Source organism: Cydia strobilella, chromosome 6, assembly GCF_947568885.1.
Source record: "Cydia strobilella chromosome 6, ilCydStro3.1, whole genome shotgun sequence".
Lineage (NCBI taxonomy): Eukaryota > Metazoa > Arthropoda > Insecta > Lepidoptera > Tortricidae > Cydia > Cydia strobilella.
The window spans coordinates 8,312,146-8,335,787 of record NC_086046.1 but is presented as its reverse complement, the minus strand read 5'-3'; the positions used below and the strand labels follow the sequence as shown (position 1 = coordinate 8,335,787).

The window sequence follows — 23,642 nt, the reverse complement described above, 5'->3', positions numbered from 1 at the left end:
TACGATCTACCGACAATAACATTAGCAATAAGCAACAGTCACCCGTGCGTAATCCGACCTACCGCGATATCGCAGCGGCGCAAGCAAAAACCGACCGTGTCACTATTGAAACTGAGTCCATTGAAACTGAGTCAGATTTTACGCTAGTTGAAAAGAAAAAACGTAATAAAAAACGGAACCTCTGTGGAACGTCCCAGAATACCTGCAAGATACAGGCTGCAGACCTAACGTCAGCTGTTTACGTATCGAGGTTAAAAAAGTCTACAACTATCGATGATATAAAGGCGCATATACACGAAATGGGTGAATCATGTATCAACGTCCAGTTGTTAGTTGCTAAATGGGAAACCAGTTTTAATTCGTTTAAAGTGATAATACCTAGGAGTAAAGTATCGACTTTCCTGTCAAGTGACTTTTGGCCCTCGCAGGTGAAATACAGATTATTTGTGGAACGGCCAGTGCGCGCTGCCTAGAATGCTCATTTAACTATATATTTATGAATAATTTACAAAATCAATTTAATACGCCGAACGGAATCGTAATGGTTTCGTTTAACTGTAGGTCTCTAAAGAGATCCATTGGGCATGTTCGTCAACTTTGTCGTGATGCCGATATCGTCTTGTTACAAGAGACTTGGCTCCTGGGACACGACCTGAGCCTTGTGCACAACATCGATGACAAGTTCAGCGGCTGTGCTACCACTTCCGTGGACACGTCGGCCGGGGTACTGCGCGGACGGCCGTACGGCGGCTTGGCTATATTATGGCGAACGTCGGTTTTCTCCAACGTAACAAGAATAGAGTGCGACAACGATAGGATATTGGCAATAAAAATTGATTATAGTAGTATAAGTTTTAGTATTTTTAATGTGTATATGCCCTGCGACAGTCATGATAACTTAATGGATTTCACGAGCTGCTTGGCCAATGTAAGTGCAGCCATCGAGGAGAGTGATGTCGCGGCTGCTTATATCATAGGCGATTTCAACGCTCATCCCAGTGCTGCCTTTGGACGGGAGTTAAGCGACTTTTGTTCTGAGCAGCAATGGGAATGTGCGGACATAAATATCCTAGGTGTCAACTCCGATACCTATACGTATTTAAGCGAAGCGAATGGCTCTCGTCGGTGGTTGGACCATTGCGTAACCACTACGGCCGCATGGAGGACGATACAATCTGTTTGGGTAGGTAATGATGTTTCCTGGTCAGATCATTTTCCGTTATTCATTCGCCTAAACTTAAAAATTATATGTAACACTACGGCGGCTACACATAATGTAAATGGTCTAAAAAGTATATTGTGGGGTCAAAGGGACATAGAACAAATAAATAAATATGGTAAATATTGTTATGAACATTTAAAACGCATTGACTATTGTAAAAATGGACAGAATTTAGATAGTACAGTAATGATTTCCGAATTATATAACAATATTATCGATATTATGCAGACCGCTGCTACCGTAAGCTACTGTTCGCGTGCAGGTGCACGGAAAAAGGGCAGACAGATCGCCGGGTGGAACTACCACGTCAAACATAGCCATCTTATCGCTAGAATGTATTTTAATCACTGGGTAGACTGCGGGAAACCGCGCTCGGGTGACGTTTATAATAGCATGACAGAAAGTAGGAAAGTTTTCAAATATAAATTAAAATGGTGTCAGGATAATGAAGAGTCAATTAAAATGAATATTTTAGCTTTAAATAGAAAATGTAACAATTTTTCGAAATTTTGGAAAAATACTAAAGCTTTAGATTATAAGTCAAAACTGCCTTTAAGTATAAATAACATCAATGACCCTAAAGAAATAGCCAACCAGTTTGCGCGTCACTTTAAAGTAGACCCGCCATCCGACGTCGACAATGCGCCCGCTCCCCCCCGCCCTGTCCGGGGGACCTCCCCTGCTCCAACCGAGATGAGTCAGTTTACTCCAAAGGATGTCGCGGATGTTGTTAAACGTATGAAGAGAGGCAAGTCTCCGGGACACGACGGGTTGAGCGTGGAGCATTTACTATATGCTAGCGATGAAATGCCGAGAGTACTGGCTATCTTATTTAATCTGTGTATCCAGTTTAGCTACCTACCTGAAGCACTAATGAAAACTATAGTGGTCCCTATAGTCAAAAATAAAAGCGGTGATCTGTCTGACCTGAAAAATTATAGGCCAATATCCCTGGGCACAATAATTGGTAAAGTGCTTGAGAGGTTGTTGCAGCCCGAACTGACGAAAAACATAAGGTTGAATGACGCGCAGTTTGGTTTTCGTGCCGGCCTATCGACCGAGTCCGCGATACTTAGTCTCAAAACGGTAGTTAACTACTACATCAGTAAACATACATCTGTGTATGCATGTTTTCTAGACCTGAGCCGTGCCTTCGACCTAGTAAATTACGAACTACTGTGGACTAAGCTCTTGGGATCAAACGTGCCGGTAGACACGGTCAATGTTCTTAGGTATTGGTACGAAAACCAAACAAACAACGTGAAATGGGGCGATACCCTCTCTAACGATTATAGGCTAGAGTGTGGTGTACGTCAAGGGGGCATAACTTCTCCGGACCTATTTTGCCTCTACGTTAATGGTCTGATTGAGGAGCTGAGAGGTACCAGGACGGGTTGCCATGTTGCTAACATATGCGTTAATAACCTGAGCTATGCCGATGATATGGTGCTTCTCAGCCCCTCAAGCCAGGGTATCCAAAAATTGCTTACTATCTGCGAAACATTCTCAAAACAGCATTACCTAAAATATAATATTTTAAAAACAGAACTGCTCGTTTTCAGATACGGCAAGGGTCCGGAGGTAGTTCCGCCAGTTTATTTGAATGGTTCACCGGTTCGGGTCGTAGCATCTTTCAAGTACTTAGGCCATTTTCTAACGGAGAACCTTCGCGACGACATGGACATGGAGCGAGAGCGCCGCGCGCTCGCGGTCCGCTGTAACATGCTGTCGCGAAGATTCTCCAAGTGCACCACTGACGTAAAAATTACTTTGTTTAGGGCATTCTGTCAGTGCTTTTATACATGCTCACTTTGGTGTAACTACACCAAACGCTCATATAACGCGCTTCGGGTTCAGTATAACGATGCGTTCAGAATACTCATGAAACAACCTCGTTACTGCAGTGCTAAGACCATGTTTGCTAATGCGGGAGTACCTGATTTTTATGCAATCATGAGGTCCCGCATAGCTTCGGTCTGGGCAAACGTATGGCAAAACTCGCAGCAAAATGATATTCTGGCGCTGTTTACTGTAAACCCGAGCAATAACATCCTAAAACACTGGACGGCCGTGCACCTGAACCAAAATGGTAAATAATAATTATGTACTTATTTAAGGTATAATTTAACAAAGGATCTATTTATAGCTTCCGCATCATTGTATTGTATTGTATTTTTAAGTTTTATGTTACCTTATTTTATTTTACTGTATGAGTTTAAAACTTGAAATAAACAATATTATTATTATTATTATTATTATTATTATTAATATATCAGATGTGCGAGTAATCAGACAGATCGATGCAGTCCACCTACATTGAAACATATATCTTCTTCGTGTTTATCCAAATGCACATTAATTTTGCAGTATGTCACTACAAAAAGAACTATTTTACTACTAGAAGAGTAAGACTTTTAGTACCTAGTTATTCTCGGAAATATATTGTTGGAAGTGCTTGTAGTTTTTGTAAATTTCTATAGACTAACAGTTTTGAATGATTCACGGTTAGTTTCACTAGACTTATATTGACCGGGATATAGACCGTGATTACCTTTTGTATTGTTTTTGAGCTCCCGATATTTGAACAAGATGCATGTAACTGCGTCGAAATATCGGGAGCTCAAAAACAATACAAAAGGTAATCACGGTCCCGGTCCATATGCTGATAAAATAGCATTATAAGTGTTATAAAATAAGGGGGTGCCCTGTCGGAAAATCAAAATAAAGGTTTTTTGAACCACCCTATTTAGTTAAATAAAGTACAAGGGTTACATTTACATATTGAGGAAAGCAATTAGTAGAAATCTAGAGATCGCTAGTTAATTAACAAACTGCATATAAAATATACAATAGAAGTTATACAATGACGAATTATAAACAGAGTAGGTAATAGCGTGTATCTAGGAGTGAATAAGCTATAATAAATGTTAAAACTAAACTAGCCTTTATTCTACTTACATGTGTTTTATACTGGTTCCTATTATGTTTATTCTAGGTATAATGCCATGAGATCAAACATTAGTTTAATTGGTTTTACACTAGAAAGGCCGAAAGTTGGCTAGCCGAAAGGTCAGAAATCCCACGACGGTCCTTAAGAGTCATCATGTTGAAAATGAAACGTTTTAAGCGAGCGTTGTGTGAGTTTAGCAAGCGAAGTTTCCCCTGGTGTACCTACATAAATACGGCGAAGAAACCAGGAATCGCTTTTGATTTGTTTGGTTCTCTCAATGTGCAACTGACGATCGTGGAAATTTATTTAATTTATTAAATAAGCATTTACTAATTGTTTCAGATCTGTAGTGGAAGCGACTGATGTACAGCTGAACATGCGCGTGGGCATCCACACGGGGCGCGTGTTGTGCGGCGTGCTGGGCCTGCGCAAGTGGCAGTACGACGTGTGGTCCAACGACGTCACGCTCGCCAACAACATGGAGGCGGGCGGGGAGCCTGGGTACGTGATATGTTCTGGACTTACGCTGTGTCCAAGGGATTCCTAGCTGGCCGACAACCATCGATACCCGTGGAAGTGTCCAAGCTACACGCGGCGTTTGGACGGCGTGGCGTGAAGCGAAGCGGGCGCGGTTATAGCAGTTGGTTTAATTTTTGCGACAAATGTGACACGGTGATGCGGTGGCGGTTAGCGCGGCAGGGTTAGCATTAGTAGAGTGCAGTTATCAAAATTTCTATGCAATTAATATTATTGGGAATAGAGGAGTAATCTTGTATATTCGTAGTTCCGAGCGCAGTGATATTAACATATGGTTTTGTTCCGCATGTGCCTTTGTGTTTAATTTCTACCGGAAATTGTGATATAATCAAATCAAATCATAAATCATTTATTTCGAATAAAGTTCATAATGTGTTAGTAACATACTAATACTTATTACATCTAGGGTTAGTACAAACATAACATAAAAACAAAATTGTACATACTGGGGCATGTACATAGCTGCACCCAGTGCTTCAGCCATGGTGAGTCCCACCGGTCGGCCAATGTGCACAGTACTTATGTAAAATAAGTACATAACTATATGTATGTATTCACTCCAGATATACAAGCTATATTGATTTAAATTTATTTTATGTAGGCACCTACGCTTCGTGAAGCCTTACATGAACCGATGCTACATAATGCCCACGCTTTGTTTAACATCCAGTCCGATCGTTTGACTATCAAACGAAAGTAATACGAGTCTGAAACTACAAGTCATACAATATTCTCTTGGAAAAAAGCTCAGGTTTTTGTTACTTTTTATATAATAATAATAAATATTGGTATAAGTAAAGTTTGATGTCCGTAATAACCCCGATGTATGCCACAATACAAATAAATATAACGGATCACTCACTGTAACGATATATAAACTCCATCATGATTCAGAATATATTTTAATAACAAAGGACTGTATGTATAAAGAAAAGCTGCCCCGCAACATTCAGAATTGAAATGCTCTCAAAGCAATTATCAGCTCAATGTCTCGAGTTCAAGCACTATTTGCATGGTCATTATCCTTTTTATTTGTGTAGGAGACACTGCAATTGCAGAAAAGGTTAACTGTCTGCTTTAAATTTCTTTTTAATGAACATCGAGTCAAAGTCCCCTTTGTCAGCGACTTTGTAAGAACACTCCTTTGTAATGAAATACGCATTCACGACTTGAGAACTGCGTGTTTTGTGTTACAATAAGACTAGACTTCTAAGTAATCGATAGCAGTTAAAAAGAAAACCTTGACTGTGAAAATGCGACTGATTGAAACTGTAATTATTGGCAAACACCTAATTCAGCTATAGTTAGACGTTGTTCAATGCCGGTCAATTATAGACCGGCCAATGTTAATGAACACATACGAGTTGGTCCTTTGATCCGAAGAATCCATCAATGATTGACATAAGCTTATTACTTCCTTTCAACACGATTGATGTCGAATGTCCATTATAGTTGTGATGTAGGTACTTTAATAGGTAGTACAGTTGTATGTATGTGCATTATATTACGCTTCGCTTTGGTATTGTTAAAGCTTCATCCAGTCTTTTGATATTTGAGAATAGGTTATACTCAAAATTACAAATACAGGTACGTTTTATTTTAGTTTTTTAGTAAGGAATTTACAATAGCTTACTCCTACTACAGTCTCAAACTCTATTATGCCAGCGTCGACCATAACCTACAGAAAGTTATCGTTAATCAACCGTAGTTTTTAGGGTTCCGTACCCAAAGGGTAAAAACGGGACCCTATTACTAAGACTCCGCTGTCCCTCTGTCCGTCCGTCTGTCTGTCTGTCACCAGGCTGTATCTCATGAACCGTGATAGCTAGACAGTTGAAATTTTCACAGATGATGTATTTCTGTTGCCGCTATAACAACAAATACTAAAAACAGAATAATATAAATATTTAAATGGGGCTCCCATACAACAAACGTGATTTTTTTTACTGTTTTTTTCCGTAATGGTACGGAACCCTTCGTGCGTGAGTCCGAATCGCACTTGGCCGGTTTTTTAGAGTAGTATTCGGTCGTCGGAGTCGTCTTCGTAGTATTTATTCGGCAGCCCAATCCTAAGAAACAAATAAATCTAAAAGATTTTGTTTAGATTTCATTATTGACGTCAAGTTATTTATGGTTTTTGTTTTCATTACAGACGAGTGCACGTAACACAGGCTACACTGGAGTGCTTGGGCGGCGCATACGAGGTTGAGCCCGGGCACGGTGCCTCGCGCAATGCCTACCTGCGCGACCACTCCATACAAACTTACTTCATCATCCCACCGCCGAGGCGAAGAAAAGTCAGTACACCCTACATCTCTATTACGTACTTCATGCCCCCAACAAATCATATAGGCCGTTAACACAAGGCACCACGCTGTAATCATTGATTGTTGTGTATTTTTTTGCTATACAAAGCAGATTTCGATGTGGTCATTCCCTCTATAAAAATATGTGTCATGCCATCGTTTGGCACCCAAGTATTTAAGTATAGGTATGGTGTTAGCGACTGCCATTACCTACTTTAATTGCGTTGTGCCTAGCGTTATCTGCCTTAAGCTCGACATGGTCGCAAGAAATATGCAACCATCCTTGAATATAACTGTATAGCCAAAATAACCTTTTTAAGAAGACAGAGTCACAGCAAAGCTCCCCCAATTTTGTAATATAGACTATACCTTGATTGAGTGTTATTATTGGTACATTGTCTGCATGTCATCTTTGCGAGTCCATATGTAAACGTGTTCCAGAATGTTCTCAGCATCGCCGTTCTCCTTATGTCTCGGTGTAGCCTTACCTTAACACTCGGAGCTGTATATAAAATGTATTTTGGTGTAATGTGTTAGAGTGAGGAAGCATTTTGCCGGTTTCCAGATGTGTCTGTCCTCGGGCGTGGGGCTGGGCTCGGCGTCGCGACGCAAGCTTTCCTTCAAGAACGTCTCCAACGTCGTCGTTCAGTTGTTGCACTCCATAAAGTTCAACGTGGACGTCCCCTTCTCCAACATGGCCGCCTCGCCGCAAGAGCTTAAAGCCAACGCAGCTAGGAAGGTATCTATTTCTTTAACTCTTCAACTTTTATCTTTTTTCTGTTGCAAACTTCATCTGACAATTATAGCCTTAAAATATGGCTAGAATTGCCAAAAAAAGTTTGTAAAAATGTTCGTACTTTCTTTCACTTTGACGTTTAAAAGTTTCGACTGCACTTTACTGGACATGGCTAAACAGAACAAGGCCGGTGTCCGCGGCTTTTCTTATCCTTCAGAATGTTTCGATCGAGTGATTTAAATTCTCGCTTCGAGTTTCGCTTCTGATTCTTAAAGGTAAGTTGTCTTTGTTTCTTAAATTCGATTTTTATTCCTCTATGATCCTATATTTATTTAGCGAATTTAAATAACTCAATAAATAGCATAGATAGATATAGAGATAGATGTTTATGAGCAGCAGTAGGTACTTTGAATAATCATATCAGGTGCTGGGTCCCATGTGAAGTCATTAAAATTGATGCCGAATTAATCGATTGAAGCGCACCTCAACGTGCACCCATTAATGATGCCAATGGATGTTAACGTCAAACACTTGGGGTGCATTATTTAGCACCTACTACCTATTACGTACATTTATTATTGACTATCATGGATCCTATCACCTACACAATAATGTCTACGCGATGTGGTAGAAAGAGCATAGCAAAACTTTCCTATTCGTAGTAAGAGTAAAGTAAATTTTGATAGTGTTTCTCGATATTTGAATCTCACCACTCACTAGTTCTTGTACCATGCTTTTGACGCATTCTATAATTATTGTTTAAAAACAATTCGTCGTTGGCTTTAATAATGTCAATTAGAATTCACAACATTTACCTAAATTTAAAACCTAAAATCATAGACATTCATTTGAATACTTTCCTGCATTTTTTTTGTTCATAAAATTATGTTTATTTATATCCGTAGAGAAGAAGGACAAAATGCTCTTTCTCTCATGTAGGTATCGGTGTATACCTTAGCTAAGGTAAAGGTCCAGCTTATCGAACTAAGGCTTGGGGCTACACCTTATATGTCGAGCCACGTCGATGTTGTAAGCAACGTGTCTCGAAGCTTTTGACATTGTTTTGTATAATGTGTGGTTCACTGTAAGACTCGTTGTAAATACATCAAGGGAAAGATGCATATGAGCACGTATGGCGCACACAAAAGTAGCATCGAATGGTACGGATTGATTGAAGTTTGTTTGAAGTATACCGCACATTATCCAAAGGGTTGTGTCGTGAAGGAGGTTGTAGCGGTGTGATCTGGCATGGCAGGTGCTGGACCTGCGGCGCGCGCTGCACGCGGAGCCGGGCTCGGCGGAGGCGCTGCGGCTGGCGGCCATGCGCGCGGAAGACGTGAGCGCGCGAGAGCGGGAGCGGGAGCCCAAGGACCCCTCGCACCAAACCTTCGACGCCGTCATGCACCACGTCCGCTCCACGCACCCCACGGTCCACACGGCCTCATCCATTATACACACTGAGCTTATCCACGCTATATTTACTAATACCGTCTCGCCATTGAACAAAACACTAAAGCGATTGAGAATATATCGTGAAGTTGTCAAACTAAATCGCAACCAGCAAGATGCCATACGTTTTATACTAACTAGATTGTCAAACTTAACGCTCACAATCTACTATCTCGCGAAATATAATAGCTATTTAGTTTAGCTTTCAAACCGCTCCACGATAGAACTCTCCAACTGTGTAACTATTTCCTCGCAATTGCTTGATACGTAGGTAATATACTGTATAAAATTGTTATCTAAAAATAGCGTAGATAAGCTCGCAAACATTGCATACATCGCACGGAGCGCACAACACGCAAAGGTTTTGTTTACCGAGCCTTGTGTGTGCGTTCCGCTCTTGCACCTAGGATTTAGAATACCTATGGTCGGCGATAGGTACTTAGCCGGTACAAAGACCATAAGCTATTTCCGCCGAGTTTTATGATTTCGCGCTTACGGATAATTATACGCATAACGAGAGTTGACGACCGCGATGGCGTTTGTTTGTTTGAACACATAACCTCGCTTTATGATTTCCAAGTAGTTTGGATTTGGATTGATGAATTTCGATAAATTAATGCTGCTTTATCTATTTCAACTTCGCATTTAAGCTTTTTTGCTAATCTTGCAGAAAATCCTCGTGTGCGGAAATATTATCATACTTAAGATAAGTTTGGCTTTGCTTCAAAGTAAAACAAGCTTTTGGAAATCCGAGCAGTGACGGTCCTGGTTGACCTTTTTGGAATCCGAGCTTTAAACCCTGTCTCAGTTAGCCCCTCAACTGCACTAAAACTGAAAATGTTAGGTATTCAAATGTCACCGGTTAGAAATATCACCATTTTATTTTTCTAAATGTCAGCACAGCACAGACGTTTCGTTACTTCCCCACGTTTTCCCATTTAGTTGCTGGTGTGTTCAAGCTTTGTGACGTCAAGATGACGTATGTGTCTTAAATGTACTTACGCAGAAATTGTTAATTCTTATTTCATGAATTGGCCCAATAAAATGTGAAATTAATTTCAGTTCTCATAAAATTATGAAACCAGTATAAAATAGGGGTACTGTAATGTAATTGTAAGAAATGTCTGGATATACCAGCAACTAATCTGGTACGTCTGCTCGTTGTTTTTCAGATGTTCCGCCCTTGGACATTAGTTCCACAACAGATACTCGAGGGGACAGTAAGCGCACTGTTGTGTACCTATGTGTACCGTTGTGTCACACCTCTACTGGGCGAAGAGCACTTAATTTTCCAAAAATCTCGATATTGACCTTAAGTAATGTGGTTTCACCTGTTCGGAACACTGAATCGTTGACACTGTTATAGATAGTCTATGAAGGGAAATAAGAACAAGCTACATGAGCACTCAAAATCATTCACTATTCACCATTCCTATTGGGCCTATTTTCTTTCAAAATTGTCGAATTATTATGTGTATTTGAGATAATATTAAGTTCAGTCTTGTTTGAGAATAAAGCCGAGCGCACTGAACTGTGTTTCACTCGCTGCCCCGACTACGTAGCCACCCGAGCACTAGAGCATGGCATGACTCCCAACTGTAAACTAAATTGCATGGAGTGCCCCTAATTTTAGTGTTTCCTATTTCACTTTGTGTTTGGTAATTTATTCATGAGTGTTCGATTTAGGTCTGATTTTTAGAAGCTAGATAAAACACATAAACAGAGAGGTCGCATGTTTAAGAGTAGCATTGACCTAAAGGTGTTTGATAGCAATTGTTGAATTTAAACCAAACGTGAGTTAAGTTATAACGTATAATTAGTTTAAATTTTAATTAATATTTGATTGAAAAATCACTCCTTAATAAAGAAATGCTCATGATCGGAAATTATAAATCACAAAGGATTTTGGTTAAGTCTTAAACATATCTCTCGAAACCAGTCATACCTATATCTATATATCAGAGCTGTTTGTAACTTTTATGATTCGTTACGTTGTCTTTGAGAATTCTTCGTATACATGTTCAGAGTATTCCCCTAAATCGATTAATTCTATAGAACTGTATTTTTGTTTGTAAATACAATGTTTACTTGTATTCTAATGATGTGATGCTGCTTCGGAGCCCGGAACTTTTCCATTCAAAGGTCAGTTGGAGAAATTAGAATGAAGCATCTTGCCGGCATGTGGTGGACCTGTGTACCCCTCACAACCAATGCCCCACCCTAACCGTTTGAATGTTTGCAGTTCCTTCATGCCGCATCATCACATCCCCAAACGTGAAATATAATCAAGTCAGTTGCGTTGAACTGTGATGTTTTCACAGAATAAAGTGACGGAGAAGTTCAAGAGGCCGTTGAAAAAGCGTCACTCGTCTGTGTACCACCAGCCGACCAACCGCGTCAACAAGTACCTGGCGCAGGCAATCGACGCGCGCTCCGTGCACCGCGAGAAGGCCACGCACGTGCATCTTCTTACTCTCTGCTTTAAAGATGGCGCTAAGGAAGGACAGGTACATACATACGTATGAAGTTATGACTTATTTTATACAAGCAGGGCGCGAGGTATTCGCCTCATTTCTATGTGAGATCTTTAGGCATGATTCCTAAATATGATGTAGGTAGTGTATCTAGGTCGTTAAGAGTCACATGAACCTAGCTGCCGCTATACAATTGAAGTTACGCTCTCATTTCAAACGACATAATACCTACTGAAATAAAATTAAACTTGACATGAACATTCTAGCGTAACTTAGATTGTAAGGGAGCGGCATTTTGGCGGCGGGTACTTGTGACTCTTAACAACTTCTACGTACTCGTATTGACGCCAAAACATACAGTTGAAAGTTGGAATGCATAAATAAAATAAATAGGTTTGCAGGTAAATTTTAAATAGTTCCGTACCTGTCTCCTTGCAAAGGTTTACTTATTCAGCTGAAGGAAGTTGATATCCCACTACAAAAAATTGTGGGTAAACAGTGGTTGTGAATCCATCCAAATATAGTTATTTAATTTGCCTAAACTATTCTATGCACGCGCATTCATAATAAATTTCTCCCTGGAATAGCATCTTTTACTGGTACATCACATACGTGTATTTATTGGTTATCTCGTTTGGTTTCTCATTAGAATACGAAACACGTTGGGTGTTTCGATACGTGTTTGTAGCGCATAACCAGAATTAAGAGCCAGTAAAGATACGGCGTGCATGTAAACTAGGCTATTATTCAAGGGCGATACTTCTACGAAGTGGACTACAGAGATATATTGTGCATACATATCTTAAAAGCGATTTGAATTTACTTATACGATTTCTTATGCTTGTAATGTAATCTGTCAAGGACGCGTTAGAAATGGTGAGTTGTTTTTGCCTATTTCTACGCTGTGCTTAGTAGGTGTAGATTTTTCTGAGTAATAGTTTTCATAATTATTGTTAGAGTGGAAAGGCGTAGAATAGAAGCTCGCTCAATTAACAATTAGCTAGTAAATCAAAACAGTTTGACGTGTACATTTTATGATTTTATAAAATAAAAAAAACAATGCATTTACCCGCATTATTTGGTACGTGATCAGCTAAAGAAAAATAAAACCTTTTCGCCATAGGTACATCACTTCTGTCGCTAATCTTCGTCTTTTAGAGAAAATACAAATTACTTATTTATACACGATGAAATTTAATCGGTGATCAGGAATTGAAAAATATTAATAACCAACTTAAATAGAATTCAATACACGAGATCTCATGCAATTTACTTCACCATCTAATTAAATATATCGTTAACTTAATAAACACTTGATACATGGACATCCTATTTTTATTGAAGGGAAGTAAGTGTACGTCAGGTGCCATCGCTTTGGCGGGGAATTTAACAAATTGACAATTGACATAATTTAGTTTTTTTAGGGCTGTTACTTTGGTCGTGTATATTTAATATATTTAGTTATTATTAATCATTATTTTTGTATTTGGTCATCATCATCGTTTGTATAAGCATAAAATCAGCATTATAAAATGAATTAGTATATTACTAGAACATAAGAACTATATACTAATTCATAAGAAGACCTAATTCGACATGCCAAATCATGAACTAATTTCATGGTGCTTGTAATTCTGAAAACATTACCGATTAGTCAACTCAAATAGTTTACTCTGAGATTGCTTAGGATCGACGAAAATTAACTGTTTTTTTAACACCATGCAATGCACGTGTAATCCAATTAAGACATGAAAAATAGTTATTTCAATACCATGACTTCCAAATTGTTACAGTTAGTTTTCCACATTTTGTTTGCTAAATTTATTTTACGTGGACCGATTCTTATAATGCCCAGCCTTCAAATCATCAAGTACTTAATATACAACACCTATACAGGCAATCTAATTTTCAGTATCGTGCATCGACGGACGGTGGTTGGGCGGGCTCGCTCGGCGCCGCACTAGGGGCCGTAGCCGCCGCGGGCGCCCTGCAAGCCGCCATACTACCCCGCACCACCATCCTCCTGCTACTCTTCGTCACGGCCTTTGCTTGGTCGGCAGCTGTTCTCGCTCTGACGCTAGCTGCGAGACTACGGCTCATACCGTGCGATGTCTCTCGTCCGTTCGCGTTGAGGAACGCCATCACCACCTTCACGATTGTGCTGGGATATGCTGTGGGACAAGTCAATGTGGTAAGTAACAAAAAAAAAACCAGTCCACTGTTCTGTTATTATTCTTCGTCACGGCTTTGCCTGGTCGGCTGCCGTACTGGCCCTCACGCTGGCGCAGGCTACGGCTCATACCGTGCGATGTCTTGTCCGTTCCTATTACTCTTAGGCCCACTTGCACCATCCCACTAACCCCGGGTTAAGCGGTTGCACCGTTAACCTAGTTTCAAATTGCACTGGTAACCATGGTAACTCCAGGTTTAACCGGTTAAGTCCGGGTTAGTGAATGGTGCAAGTGGCCCTTAGTAATTTTCTTTCGCTTCTGCGAGGTGAGCTGTCGTACTCGCGCTGACTGTGGCTGCTAGAGTACGGCTCATGCCGTGTGATATCTTTCATCCGTTCGCCTTGAGAAACGCCATCGCCATCTTTGTTGATTTTGCTGGGATATGCTGTAGGACACTTGTGTGGGGAACTTCAATGTGGTTACAAGAACCCACTCTACTATTTAGCCACTACTTTTCTTCACCGCCCACTTGAAGGCCTTCGGCGGGCGTACTCGCTCTGCCGCTGCCATCGGAACTTGTGCTTAAAAAATGTATTTAATACTAATAAATAATATCGTCTGTTACTTTCAGGCAAAGATAGATACAGTCTAAGGAAAAAACGTGCCTCGAAAATCAAGAAAATTTGACTCTCGATCAGAGGGCGCTACTAGCTTTGGCCTACTGTTGTATAGATGGCGTTGACGGTTTTGTTTGTTATTTAACAATTTTTTCGCATATCAGTAAAAGAACATGGGTCAAAATCATAAAAATAATTAATGCACAAAAAAAATCATCATCATCCATATTTAAATACATTTTATCTTATTTTTATAAATCTTCATTTTTAGTTTTAAAGTGTGTCGATAGATGGCAGTGAATTTACTGTGATTACAAAATTTACTATGACAGTACCGCTCTAGTATAAGTTACTCTATGCTTTCAGGTAACGTGTAGAGAGGTAGACGTGTGCCGTAACCTGACGGAAAACGTAACCACTATGGCGGACATCCGAGCTACATCTGGTGACATAGCCGCCGCGTTGTGGAGTAGCACTGATCATCGGGCTTGCCCTGTTCCTCTTTATATCACTTTAGGTATGTAACACAGTGTAATGAAGTTTTCTGGTCAGTTAAATTGCCTACCTACTCTTTATGAAGCGCCATATAATACACGTTGTGATGTCAATCAATATGATGTATATGGGTCATTCTCTGATAATATGTCTGCGGTTGCGTCTAATTGCCACGACTCTTTTCATACATTTTGTTTGAAAATATATGGGTCGCGGCAAATAGACCGCAGACACATTTTTTGAGAATGACCGATGTATATATGCTCCAGTTTACCTCTTTTATGAGAGTTTGCTAAACATTCGATCCACAATATACAGCGCAGCCGGTGTCACTGTAACAGTTATGCGATAAGGAGCTAATAGCGGATATACTGGATGTTATGAGCACTGTATTTTAAATCGTTTCAAACTGTAGCATTTCACATTTGTAACACCTTAAAAAACGGCCATTCATTCATATTTTGAGTGCATTTACATAAATATAAAAATTATGATTACAGGTTGCTGTCTCAGCATGTTAGCCGTAGCGGTGTTCCTGCGGCTTCCGATCCTGATCAAAGGCCTACTCCTGGCTTTCATGACGGCCGGGTACGTGGCCGTCATCATGGCCTACCATAAAGACTTGTTCGACTGCTACGATCTCATGACTGAGTAAGTTGATTGAACAAATTTAAACTACGATTTCATGCTACCATGGTTATTTAATATTTAACATGTAAAAGTAACTGACACACTGCTAGATAGTTACTTATCCACACACCGTAGCTATCGTATATACCCTCGTTTTGACTTGTTTTTTCCTAATTGTCTCATTTTAGTTTTACACTCAACAAACAATACAAGTTTCTACCTCTACTCTAAAAGAAAAAAATTTCTAGCCAACTGAATAATATTTCAAGGAAGATAGTAATTGCATGTTTTATTCTATTTCAGACCAAGTATAATCGGGTCCGCATACGTGGCGTGCGGTTGGACCCTCGCTCTCGCTCTGGCAGTACTGCTGCACGCGCGACAGACCGAGTGGACGGCGCGGCTGGACTTCCTGTGGCAGGCCCAGGCCAGGGATGAGAAGAGAGACATGGATGCCTTACAAGTACGTTTCCTGTCGTATCGATTACGCTCATACGCCTTATGTAGAAAACGCCCCCGACATATAATAGTACATTGTGATACAAGTTGGTCATTACACACGAGGCAATATTGTGAGCGCAATAAGAAAGCAGATGTGTGTAATGACCAATGCACACACGCTTTATACGACGTTTTTCAACACACTTGCGAGGAAAAAAAAGGAGACTTACATATTAATCAAATTTTAATTGTTAAAACAGTTAGTCTTGCACCTGTCATACTGCCCCGGCAGGCGGTCGACGAGCCGCCCGCCAGTCCGTGTTGTCAAATCTACTCGACAAATTTAAGAAGACTCCGTTTCCATACATATTATTAGCAATCAGTTACCTTATTAAGTCAGTCGGATTATCATTCATTACCTAACAAGTTCTATAATATAATGAAAAAGCACTCGTGTTTAATATCTAGGATTATGAGTCTAAAAGCGGTTCAATAACTTGCATGTTACGAGCTAGTGTGTTGAAAAATGTGTTTTACCTTCTAACATTCAGGGGCATTGTTACAGATAAGGATAAACGAATTATAAGATGATAAATGCCTAGGAATGTTAATTTACTTATAATATAACTAAAAGAGCGTTAACAACAAGACTTCCGTGAGACACAGACATATTAAATATATATTAAAACGGGTCACTCACTCTCGAAAAACGGTCAACATGTTCGATGTGTGTTTTTCGACTTAAAATGCGTGAGTGACCCGTTTTAATAAAAGAGTGTTGATGAGCGATTGTGAATAATGCCGCGACCTAACGGCATAAGATTTTACATGTGAATCATGAAATGGCGGCGGTTCATGATATACGTAGGAATCTAATGATCTGGCGAATTTTACGATCGGCCTATATCAAAACTAGTTAAATGCCATGTTTTCAATGCAAATGTTTTTGTTTGCGTAACATTCTTACTGATATTTGTTTTGCTATTCCAGGCGTCAAACAGAAGAATATTGTTTAATCTCCTGCCAGCTCACGTGGCGACCCACTTCCTGGACAACCAGTTCCGGACCAACATGGTAACTACTACTCAAACTTAATTCAAATTGCAATTAACATATGTGCATTTTTCCATTTGAATGCTTTTTTATAATTGTTATGTGCTTTCTATAACATGATAAACTTACTGACCTAGCGAGTTTAACTAGTCGCAACTTGTATTACACTTATATTGAATATATTAAACCGGGTCACTCACGTTCATAAAGTCGAAGATTGCTCGACATGTTTCGCTCTATAACGAGGAGCATTTTCATAGAGCGCTCGCGTTGGTGGCCCGACGCAGACTGCGGGCGGCGGCAGGGGAGACGAGAAACTACCCGACCGCACGGCATTATTGTAAAATGATGGTTTGTAAACGTGAGTGACCCGGTTTAGCATATTTAATATGTCAGTGTATCACGAAGTTTTGCTATTAAAACACTTATATTATTGATTTATTTTTTTTAACTAACACGATCTTGACTCATTACTTGAACTGCTTGCGATCAGATAAATTTATGGTGTTTTATCAATCAGAACATCAATTCATGGCTTCATCAATCTTGATTGTGACATTTTATACTTTAATGTTCATTTCATTCACTTTAAGGATATAAAGACGATGGAACATTGAATTTGCTAATTTTGACTTGTGCTTTTGGTAAAAGGAATTCAACCTTCAGATTAAAAAAAATGGAATATCGACTTGAAATCCTTTTTACTAAGTGCATAGTTTTAAAAATATTTGTCTATCGTATTTCGCTTCTATGCTTCCTAACCGTGGTCTGTGGCTTGCTTATGTGGGGTTTAATCTGCATGTATCAATTCACGTCTCAGTCTACACGCAACTCATTCATTTTAAATTTTGTTATGTTTTAATATGAATTTGACCGATAAATCATTCACATTTTAGACTACACGCAATTTCATTTATTGTCATGTTATGATTTATACACGCTATTCATATTTGACGCGCTGAGCATAACAAATGCATCTGTATTCGAGAACTCATTTAATTGTGTACCTTGTTTTCATGGAATAAAGTACACGTTAAATTAGTTTTAGAATGCACATACTGTTGTTTGCCGTGGCAGTATTATACCATCAGGATGTTAGCTTTTATTAAGCTTCGCTGTTAAACAAGCAAGAATAGGGAACAGTGACATAACCATTGGCCGAACTAAAATACTTCAAAATTCAAATACTAATTACTAACAATTTTACAATATTAAAAAAGTATTTACGTAAAATTCAGTGCGGTTTGGTACACTTATGTACATATTCAAATTAATAAATAATTATAGATATGTACGTACTAAAAGTATTATTTTCCTACTTTATTTTTTATGAACGGGGATTTTCAAAAAGCTTTACACTTTCTTTAATTACATTATCTTTAAAACGCGTGACAACAACCTCGAAACTTAAGCTAAAACTATACACGGGAAACACAATAAGCTGACCACAGCCTAAAAACCCACTTCTACCCAAACTGAAACCCCGGTTTCCCGTTAAATTAACTTTGGAACTGGCCTATGTCACTGCCCTACGCTGGCTTGCGCGCAACTGACAAGCGGCGCCGGCAGGACCTGTACCACCAGTCGTACCAGCGCGTGGGCGTGGTGTTCGCCTCCATCACCAACTACCACGAGTTCTACATGGAGCTGGACGGCAACAACCAGGGCATGGAGTGTCTCAGGCTGCTCAACGAGATCATCGCTGACTTTGATGAGGTTAGTGTATTTTAAAAACGCTATAATTAAGTTACTTACGTGACAATATACGTCAGTGAGTCAGATTCACTATGCCTGCTACAATATAATATGTAACGAAGAATAAATCAATAAATTAAAACAAAGGATGTTAGTCACGGCCCCGCGGTGGCTTATAGTTTCGTTAGAATTACAATGAAAACGGAAACGCGTCTAGAATTCGTAAACAGCAAGCAATTCGAGGCAAATCTTAGTTTGTACAGGATGTGACTCCTCCTTTACTTTTTAGAAATGTGTTAAATCTTCCTAATACCTATTTTTTCACAAAAATTTTGTTTAGCTAATCTTATAAAATATGTATCATAATGTTATCATGATTCGTTATAGTAAATCGAGAATTCTGTCCCTTTATAAATAAATAAATAAATATTATAGGACATTCTTACACAAATTCACTAAGCCCCACAGTAAGCGCAAGAAGGCTTGTGTTGTGGGTACTCAGACAACGATATATATAATATACAAAATACTTAAATACATAGAAAACACCCATGACTCAAGAAACAAATATCTGTGCTTATCACACAAATAAATGCACTAACCGGTATTCGAACCCAGGACCATCGGCTTCACAGGCAGGGTCACTAAGTCACTATCCACTAGGCCAGACCAGTCGTCATGAATTGGCATGATGACAGCAACAAAGAATCATGGAAATAATGGTTTCAAAGAAACATATATGTTAATATGATTCAAATAATGGCCCAATTTCAGTATGAATAAGATTATTAATATTTTTTATAGATTATTTATTGTAATGTATTTATCGTCTCTAATCGTAATAGGTATAATGCTGAATTAACAATATCATTCGGGTTCAAGGGAAAATTCGTAAATAAGTATGTAAAGTAATATATTCGTGTTTAAGTACTCATGTAAACAATGTCTACCACCCTACCACCAACTAAATCGTGACGCCACAAATGGACGCGAGGCGTTTTCGCGCGAGGTTTAAAATAGCTATCAAAAAAAAACAATTATTTATGTTAAAACTTATGAGTATAGCTGAAATACTGTTTTTCGGAACCATTACAAGTGTACCGACAATATTAAAAGGGATTTCAAAATTTGTCATCATGCCAATTATTCGAATGTGTATTTCAATCAAACACCAAATTAATCTATGTATAATAACTTGCAGCTCTTGGGCGATGACCGATTCAGCGCTATAGACAAGATCAAAACAGTGGGATCCACGTACATGGCGGCCGTTGGACTCATCCCCGAGAAGAAGATGTTAGACGACGCCAGCACGCGCAAGCACATGGCCACGCTGGTCGAGTTCGTGTTCGCTATGCGCGATAAGCTGAAGGACATTAACGATAACTCTTACAACAACTTCATGCTGCGAGTCGGTAAGTCGGTTCCTCGTTTCGATTACTGGGCGACCGGTTTAGCGCTAAAGCGATCATAATAGTAGAATCTACCTACATGGCGGCGTTGGGACTTATTCCCGAGAAAATGTTTGACGACGCCAGCACGCGCAACCACATGGCCACGCTGCTGGTCAATCAACCGATCGATCGATGGTGGTCATCAACAACAACTTTATGCTGCGAGTTGGTACATGTCTCTTGTGAAAGGTACTTTTATCGACTCGAGCGAGCTATCCACCACCGACACCATCGACATATGTATGTCTATTGTCTGTGTGTTTACGAATAAAAACTATTCTATTCTATTCTATCCGGCGAACGAAAAAGTTTGGCTTCTCATGAAATAAAGCACGAATGAGCATTCATGCTTCACGCTGAAAGTCTGTCATGGATAAGAAAATTTATAGATAAAAGCTATGTGAGCAATACAGGATGTGAAGATAGAAAACCTTACCTTTCTTTCACCTATGTTAATAAAATTTTATTGATCCAAGCGTTGATATGATATATTTCTTTTCAGGTCTAAACGTGGGTCCGGTAGTTGCCGGAGTGATCGGTGCGAGGAAACCCCAGTACGACATCTGGGGCAACACGGTGAACGTGGCTTCGCGCATGGACTCCACCGGCCTCCCCAACCACACGCAGGTCACCGAAGAAGTGCACCACTACCTCAAGGACCTGCCCTACCAGTTCGTCTGCAGGGGAAAGGTCAAAGTCAAAGGAAAGGGCGAAATGACAACATACTTCTTGACCGACCGAGCGACATCCAGCAACGGCACGATCAACCATTCCAACGGACAACCGCAAAACGGACCGCCAACCGCCTACGGAGGCGTGGCGACCCCCCTGGCCATGCTGCAGAACTCGGCGAGGAGAGCGGCTCAGCCGAACAGATTACCGCCTTTAAGAGAAACTTCGGTCGCCGAAAACGAGCCCCTCCTACCTAGCAACGGACACCAAAGTAACGGGAACAACCACAAAGGCAGCAAGGGACGCAGAAACAAAGATACGGAGGAGACTCCTCCCCCGCCTCCTCCGCACGGCGTGTCGGTGAATCCAAGATGGCCGCCGCCCCGAGCGCTCGTGCCGCCCTGGCCGCGCCCGCAGGAGCCCCGCCCTCCCGCTCCTCGTAAGAGGAGACCCCCCGCGCGCCTCCCGCGGCCGCGCTCCAGCGAGAGTCTGCCTCTAGCCAGGAGCCCACGAGTCCACTCGTCGGCGGACGAGCTCAGCTCCCTCACCCGCTCCCCCAGCCTCAGCTCCTCGGACGAGAGCTACTCGCGCACGACGGACGCGTCGCCCTCCCCGCCCCGCCCCGCGCCCTTCCTGCCCGCCTCGCGGCCGCAGCGCGCGGACCCGAGTCCCGCGTACGACTACCCGCCGGTCCGCTCGAACAAACTGCCCGCGAATAGCATCGCGGAGTTGTACGCGAAGCACAACAAGATGAGCAAGAAGCCGTCGCTCGACGACAAGTTCATCGAAGAGAATATTCATTTCCAAAAGGAGGAGGAGAAGCTTCAGAGAAGTATTATAAATATGCTAGCGTCGGCCAAGCGGGACGGGTGCAGTCAGACGGACAAGAAGGATGTGCCCGATCGACTCGCGCAGCGGACGAATTCCTTCTCGAGTTCCGGCAGTCGACCTAGTAACTTGAAACATTTGAATCACGACCGGCAGTTCAGTAAGCGCAGCCCCACCGACGTGGCCTGCGTGCCGCCCTTCGAGAGAGAGATACAAAGGCTGCTCGACGATAAGAATCTTATCAAAACTAATCCGCCTAAGGCGGAGCGGAAGGAATTGAAATTAGAATTAAGGTGAGTCCTACCTTATTATTTACGTCTTAAACGTTTGCTTATTTTTTAAATAATTTTTAGGGATGCGAATAGTAATATAATGAAAGCGTGATGACATGAGTCCCAATACAACACTAAGGGCACACGGAGCAATGGGAAAGTCGACAAACTTGAGATGAAGGGCCGACCGCAATAAAAATCTCCAGTTTTAGTCGGTATGATGACCCGCAAATGTTGTTTTCAGTGGTTTAAGAACTCAGTGTGCTTTTCGTATTATTTTGCCGACCGAGGTTAGAAGATAGTTAGAAGATAGGTAAAGAGAGAGAGAGATCCTCGTCTGCGAACCTAACTGTATCGTTTACCACCCCGGGGCCGGGGTTTGCAGGGCCACGAACCCGTCGCTGTCGCCGGTGCGCAGCGTCAACTGCAACAACAACAGCAGCCCGCTGCACGCGGTGGGGCTGGCGGCCATCGCGGGGCTGGCGCGGCCCGAGCCCTCGCCGCGGCAGGACTTCCCCGGCGTGCTGCCCACCGACGTGGTGGTGCAGCTGCCCGACCCCGACCCCACGACGCAGGACGTGCCGCACCACCACCACAGGTACGAGGAATTAACGTTTCACGCACGCATTGGCTTCTGTACGTTTCAGCTCCTCATACATTTTGAGGAAGACATAATTTTTGGACGAACTCGTAGAAGCTAGGATATAACCAAACGGAGTAGCCAATAACAGGCGTTCCCCTCTGTCGAAAATAGTCGGCCAATGGTCATACACAATGTATGGACTGAGGTTTATCTGACATGGCTATTTTGACGTTACGTATACATTTGACGTTCCCCTCCCCTCAAAAATTGGGAGACTTTTGTACAGCAATTTGCAGACAAGGCGTCTCCGTTGGTTATATCCTCCAAGCGTAGAAGTAAATCATTGCGGACGGAAGCGCGTGCCGTAACATTTATAGTAGTTGGGGCAGACTATCCAAATATTGGCTCCCCAAAACCAATCGTTGGGAACTAGTTTTCTAGGATTGCCCCAAGGTGTGAAATGTATCCTTGTGTTGCTCATTTTGATAATTTAATAACAGACAATTAAATCTTCTCGGGTCCGTGGTGTAGGGTTGGAGCCGGCGTAGTTTTTATCGCGTATATATATATATCTTTACTTGAAAATAATTGTAGTGTATAACTAGCCTTATGAACCGATTTTGCATGTACAACCAGCCTTAAAGTTTGTAGTCTATGATTGTTCATTATTTTAGTATGTGGGTATTTTTGCACTTTGTAATTTTTCCTCAGTCACCCGTTGACCACGAACGCTGTAAAGGGTTCGAAACGTCGGGATGTATTATAAATTCAATATACGCGATATAATCCGTTTTCATAGTTTTATTTCAACAGACAATTAATTAAATATAAATATATCTCTTGATTCAACTTTTGCTAATTAATCAAATAGTATTTTTTAAATCTAGTTTTGTTTACAGTCCTCTGTGCGAAAGGAAGATGCCGGCAGACACAGAAGCTCAAAAAGAGAAACAAGAAAAGGAGATACAAGAGCGATTACATAATCGGGTAAATTACCTTCCATTCAATTACCTATTATTATTTATTTTCTAATCTTTTTAAAAACCTGTACTCATCC

At 40.9% G+C, this 23,642-nt stretch overlaps 1 protein-coding gene across 5 annotated transcripts in view; it reads left to right on the top strand.

The window, feature by feature from the left end:
* The window catches only part of LOC134742352 (Ca(2+)/calmodulin-responsive adenylate cyclase-like), a 132,471-nt gene that overhangs the window by 105,888 nt on the left and 2,941 nt on the right, over positions 1 to 23,642 (top strand). For 2 of the 5 annotated variants that reach the window (XM_063675408.1, XM_063675409.1), the window contains 15 exons: positions 4,515 to 4,673; positions 6,862 to 7,006; positions 7,581 to 7,754; positions 9,007 to 9,180; positions 11,522 to 11,707; positions 13,587 to 13,865; positions 14,829 to 14,979; positions 15,458 to 15,608; positions 15,891 to 16,050; positions 17,019 to 17,102; positions 18,639 to 18,797; positions 19,978 to 20,191; positions 20,733 to 22,023; positions 22,388 to 22,600; positions 23,485 to 23,572. In XM_063675408.1, the coding sequence (XP_063531478.1) occupies positions 4,515 to 4,673; positions 6,862 to 7,006; positions 7,581 to 7,754; positions 9,007 to 9,180; positions 11,522 to 11,707; positions 13,587 to 13,865; positions 14,829 to 14,979; positions 15,458 to 15,608; positions 15,891 to 16,050; positions 17,019 to 17,102; positions 18,639 to 18,797; positions 19,978 to 20,191; positions 20,733 to 22,023; positions 22,388 to 22,600; positions 23,485 to 23,572 (3,628 nt within the window). The remainder of the gene's footprint in view (positions 1 to 4,514; positions 4,674 to 6,861; positions 7,007 to 7,580; positions 7,755 to 9,006; positions 9,181 to 11,521; positions 11,708 to 13,586; positions 13,866 to 14,828; positions 14,980 to 15,457; positions 15,609 to 15,890; positions 16,051 to 17,018; positions 17,103 to 18,638; positions 18,798 to 19,977; positions 20,192 to 20,732; positions 22,024 to 22,387; positions 22,601 to 23,484; positions 23,573 to 23,642) is intronic. The other 3 variants (XM_063675411.1, XM_063675410.1, XM_063675412.1) reach the window with 3 other exon arrangements.